Source organism: Phacochoerus africanus, chromosome 4 (genome assembly GCF_016906955.1).
Source record: "Phacochoerus africanus isolate WHEZ1 chromosome 4, ROS_Pafr_v1, whole genome shotgun sequence".
Classification (NCBI taxonomy): Eukaryota; Metazoa; Chordata; class Mammalia; order Artiodactyla; family Suidae; genus Phacochoerus; species Phacochoerus africanus.
Genome location: NC_062547.1, coordinates 64,275,452 through 64,281,059, shown reverse-complemented (window position 1 = coordinate 64,281,059; position 5,608 = coordinate 64,275,452). Strand labels below are relative to the sequence as shown.

Here is a 5,608-nt window from a genome sequence, read left to right as displayed (position 1 = left end):
TTTTCAAAGAGGTCTTTTTCAGAGTATAGAAAACATGACTCCAGTCTGTCTTCCATACCTATGTAAGTATTTACCTGCTTCATTTTGTTCTCTCATCATGAGCAATTTCTGTGAGAACACTTTCTATCATCCCTTCATGCAATATATATATATGTATTTTTATACTGTTTCCAACTCGACTAAGTCTGAGAGAGTTGGGGAGTGTGTATAATATTGATACATGCTCCAAGGCACTCAACGTGTAGCATAGAATAGAATATATGGAATTAAATTAAAGTTACCTAGTAATAGCACTGTATCTAAATTATTATAAGAGAAATTTTATTTTTCTGTGGGAATGTTAAAAGGGACGTACATGAAGGAGATGACCTAAGTAGTCTGAAAAATAAGATGGAGTTTTCAAGGTAGAGAAGGGTGAAAAATTCCAAATAGACTATTGGTTGACTCTCCAAGCAGAGGGGAGCAGGTGTATATACGCTCTGATTCTTGCCACTAAGGCATCAAGTGAAGCTGAGACTCAAGGTCAATATTTCTGAGATTGCTGTGGAGGAGGGCAGCATGAGGGTAAAGTTTGTGGTTCAATCATGTAAAACCAACACTACAGTTTGAAGCTATGGAATATGGGGCTCATTCTTCACTGGGGAGATTGTTAAGTCAGGGAGTTGGACAATATATTTTGTAATATAGAAATATTTTTCTGTGTTAATATGAATATTGGCTAGAGTTGCCAGATATCGTAGATGGGAAAGAGGACCAGAAGCTGAAATAGGATGTGGAACTGGGGACCAAGAGATAGGAAAACAGTGGAAACACGAGAGGAAGAAGAAAAACATCAGTCAAATCTCATTGCCAGTGGTAACCATTCTTTTACTAACAAGAAGGAACGATGCTAAGCCCTTTACATATAATGATTATATCAATTACCTTAGGAGGACGGATACAGATGCCCCAACTCTTTGGGTGATAATATTAACATATTCAATGGTTCCATTTCTTCTCCAAATTCAAACAGCAAGTATGTGCTGGTCCCAAAATTCAAAATCAGAGTTTCAAGCTACCAAAATTTTGTATCTGATATCTAAATGACCTTTTATCAAATCATTTTTATATCCTCCTTTTTATTTATTTTGTGTATTTCCCTTTTGTGGATTTTCAATTTATTTTCCTTGACAGTGTTCCTAGTAGGATGTTCATTCTTTCAGATAGCTTGATAATGCAAATACATCCTTCTATCTCTGTTGGATAAAAAGCATTTTGTTGCTTTACTACTTTGGGCATCATGGGGATATAATTAGGATTGAAAAGTTGCCCAAACCTAGGAAGGTTTATCTTCATCACAAGTTCTAGGAATCACCTGAGCTGCTTAGATCTTTTTTCCTTAACATAAGCTTTTTTCCTCTTTTTGCCAGAACTCAGCCTCTACTCACAGGTGCTGAAGAGAAATTCAGAGACAGAGTTTTGGTCAGAGGAGAAAAAATAGATTTATTGCTTTGCCAAGCAAAGGAGGGTCACAGCAAGCTAATGCCTTGAAGACTGTGCCCTCTTTAGGAGAGATTGGGAGCTGGTTTTATACTTTGGGGAGCAAAAAGTAGGGGTACATATAAAGATTCGGGTAGAGACAAGCTTGTATTGTTTTCAAAGCTGGTGTTCAGTGGTCTGATGGTCTTCTTTCCTGAATGAAGAATGCTTCATTAATATCTTTCATTTTTTGGGGGTTTTAGTTCTGCATAAGAGCTCAAAGATATAGTTATCTATATTCCTTGAGGAGGGACCAGTACCCTGCCCTAGGGCTGCAGTTTTGTCTCTTGACTGCTCCTCCCTGGTCTCTACATTCCCTCTCTTCCCTGAGTAGCAACTGCTTGAACCTGCCCTTTGAAACTCAGGGAAGGTCATGGAGGCTGAATTTTATTCCCTAAATACGAGAAATGGAGGACACAGAAAAGTTTGTTTGCCCAGGAGTCCCACAGGTCCCTGCTCAGTTTCACTTTCAGTTTTTAACTGATAGTTTGTTTTTCTTTTAATGCTGGGCACAAAATGATCATACTAAGATAGAGTCACATGTTTACATGTCCATAGGAGACTTAACAGCTGGAATTTAGGTATTGTTTCTACCATTTTTAGGTCAAAGATAATCTAATATTAACAGTTGTTTTGTATCAGTGTTTTCCTTATAATTGTGAATGAGTGAGATTAGCCTGGTAGTAGTATCACTCCAGGAGGCCTCAGTGTGTGTATGTGTGTCTGTCTGTCTGTCTGTGCCTGTGTGTCTGTGTATTTATTGTGAGACATGAGATGTTCCCAAGGTAAGGAAGAGGTAACTGAGCCCATATTCTCCAATATGAGACCCTTAAAATACATGTGTCAGAATATTAATCAACATATAAAAATAAGGAAGGGACCCATTTCTATTCATAGGATTTATTTTTCTACATTTTATTTTTAAAATTTTAATAGATTATAGTTAATTTACAGTTTTGTGTCATTTTACATACAGCATAGTGTACACTCCCTTTCTTATATTATCTTCCACCATGGTCTATCCCAAGAGACTGTATATAGTTCCCTGTGATATACAATAGGGAATCATTGTTATAGGACTTCTTGGAAACAAAATAAAGTTTAGCAGACCTGGGAACTAGGGACCACTATGACTTGAAGTTTCAGCTTTAGCAGAGAGGCCACCTCATTTCTCCCAATTGTCTGATACCATCTATCATCACTCTGCATCTTGTACTTTCTGCTGGAAACAGTGGGTTACTTTTTGGCCTTGATTTTCTGACATGAGTGTCTTTTCAGAGTCTTTTCGCTGGGGTTCCCTCTGACCAGGATATACTTCCCTCAAAGACTCATGTCTCTGTTCTCTCTTCCATGCCATCTCTGTTCAAATGTTTTTCAGTCTACATAATGCACAGTTAGAAAGAATAGCCCTACTAACTCTGTGCTTCATATTTGATTTATTTTTCTCAGAGCATCTTTTACCATCTAATAATTTGTATGAATTTTTACTTGCTGATATTTTCTCCATCATTGATCTATTGGGACTACTGTCTCTCAGGACCCTCTACTCTTTATTCAAAAGTTGGTCATTTCTTAATTTACCAAAATGCTTGACAAAATTCCTTATTTAAAGTGTAGAATGCATGAAAATGCAGTGGAAACGCTGAAAGTGGAATAGACAGTCCTATTCAGAGATGGCTCAGGGGATCACTTGAAAGGGAAATTTCCATTAAAAATTACAGATATCAGGAGTTTCTGTCATGGCTCAGTGGTTAACAAACTCGACTAGTAACCATGAGGTTGCAGGTTTGATCCCTGGCCTCCCTCAGTGGGTTAAGGATCTGGCATTGCCGCGAACTGTGTTGTAGGTCACAGACGTGGTTGGGATCCTGCATTGCTGTGGCTGTGGTGTAGGCTGGCGCTGTAGCTCTGATTCAACCCCTAGCCTGGGAATCTCCATATGATATGGGTGTGGCCCTAAAAAGCAAAATAATAGTAATAACAATAATAATAATAAAATAAAATGAAAATTATGGATATCAATTTTTGAAAGCAAAATACAAATTATAGAATTTCAGCAGTTTGGAAGTGCCAATGTTTTGGCCATACCCATGACATGTGAAAGTTCCTGGGCCATGAATCAAACCTGTGCCACAGCGGTGACCAGGGCCACTGCAGTGAGAATGCCAGATACTTAACTTACTGCACCACAAAGGAACTCCATGCAATGCCAATTTTTGAGTTATTTTTGTTTGTTTGTTTTTAGGGTAGTCACCTCTACCACATGGATCCAGGGAATAATACGCGAATTTCAGAATTTCTTCTTCTGGGATTATCAAATGAACCAGCATTGCAGCCTCTCATTTTTGGGCTTTTCCTCTCCATGTACCTGATCGCTGTGTTTGGAAACCTGCTCATTATCCTGGCCGTCAGCCTAGAACCCCACCTTCAAACACCCATGTACTTCTTCCTCTCCAACTTGTCCTTTGGAGACATTTGTTTCACCTCCACCACCATCCCAAAAATGCTGTGGAACATCCAGATGCAAAGCAAAGTTATCACGTACGAAGGCTGCATCATCCAGATGTACTTTTTCATACTCTTTGGAACATTGGACACGTTCCTCCTGACCGTGATGGCCTATGACCGCTTTGTGGCCATCTGCCACCCCCTACACTACCCAGTCATCATGAAACCCTCACTCTGTGGATTGCTGGTTTTGGCATCCTGGGCCGTGAGTGTCCTGAATTCCTTATTACAGAGCATAATGGTTTTGTGGCTGTCTTTCTGTACAGATGTGGAAATCTCCCACTTTTTCTGTGAAGTTAATCAGGTGGTCCAACTTGCCTGTTCTGACACCTCTGTTAATGACACAGTGATGTATTTTGCAACTGGGGTTTATGCTGGTGCTTCCCTCACTGGAACTCTTTACTCATATTCTAAGATAGTTTCCTCCATAAGAAGAATCTCATCAGTGCAGGGAAAATATAAGGCATTTTCCACTTGTGCATCACACCTCTCTGTGGTCTCGTTATTTTACTGCACAATCTTAGGTGTGTACTTTAGTGCTTCTACTACGCATACCTCACACTTGAGTGCAGTTGCCTCAGTGATGTACACTGTGGTCACACCCATGCTGAACCCCTTCATCTACTGTCTGAGGAACAAAGACATAAAGAGGGCTCTGAGAAGAACCATTGGGATGGCAGCTATATAAGGGCCATTTGTCCTGGGGCTGAAAATATACTCATTACTCTAAGGTACAAATCCTCAGGGCCAGAAATTGCTATTCTTTAATCTGATTGTTAAAATAGAACTTTCTCCTTCTCTTTATTTACTGGAATTCCCAATTTTTTGGATTCAACTGCTCTACATAATTTAAGGAACTCAATTTATTAAGCTCTGCTCTGCTCAATACTCAGACAGTTTTCCCCTTTGTCCATATTTATATATTTTCAAAGATTTTTCAAGCTTGGATCAGAAATATTTGAAAATGTCCATATCTTAAATTAGACAACTGGAATTTTTTAAAAAAAATTGTCCTCAAATGATACACCTCATGTCAAGTAGCTGTTTTTTGATTTTTTGTTTGTCTTTTCTGAAATAATTATCATTAGGTGTTTTACTCATATGAGTGGAAAAACTACACTTGGCAACTTAGGCTCTTTATGCAATTTCATTTCAGAGGAAAATACAAAGTTCTGATTTTACTTTAGTCCATCGTTTCTTTCATAATTATCTTAACTTCTGTTCTTCACAATGAAAACCATAACATTGCTCCAAATAATTCTCATCCTATTGATAATAATGTTGTTAGCTATGAATGTTTGAGGCCCTCACCTGGGCCTGTGTTACTTGTGACAATATCTCACAGACATTTTCCTGACCAAGTGTCTGCTGTGGTTGGTTTGGCCCTGTGGTTCTTATTAGGAATGCATTATGCATTTCAGCAATATTTATTGGGGAACTTTCAAACAATGAATTCACATGTTTTATAGGGTACACAGCAAGACCATGGGCTGTGCAGGTAGGTCTCTGGTAGAGAGAGAGAGAAAGAAGAGAGCACCAACTGGGGGCCCTACCTTTATTGGTCCGTTCAGATGGGATGGCT

At 38.9% G+C, this 5,608-nt stretch overlaps 1 protein-coding gene across 1 annotated transcript; it reads left to right on the top strand.

The window, feature by feature from the left end:
* Positions 1-3,750: 3,750 nt before the first annotated feature.
* LOC125124246 (olfactory receptor 7A17-like) lies at positions 3,751-4,714 on the top strand. Its single transcript, XM_047774395.1, has one exon. It carries the CDS (start codon positions 3,782-3,784, stop codon positions 4,712-4,714), a length of 933 nt encoding a protein of 310 aa, XP_047630351.1. The 5' UTR covers positions 3,751-3,781.
* Positions 4,715-5,608: the final 894 nt, after the last annotated feature.

Bases quoted from the DNA above. Each gene is read 5' to 3' on its own strand.
- LOC125124246 (XM_047774395.1), top strand. From the start codon at position 3,782: ATGGATCCAGGGAATAATACGCGAATTTCAGAATTTCTTCTTCTGGGA.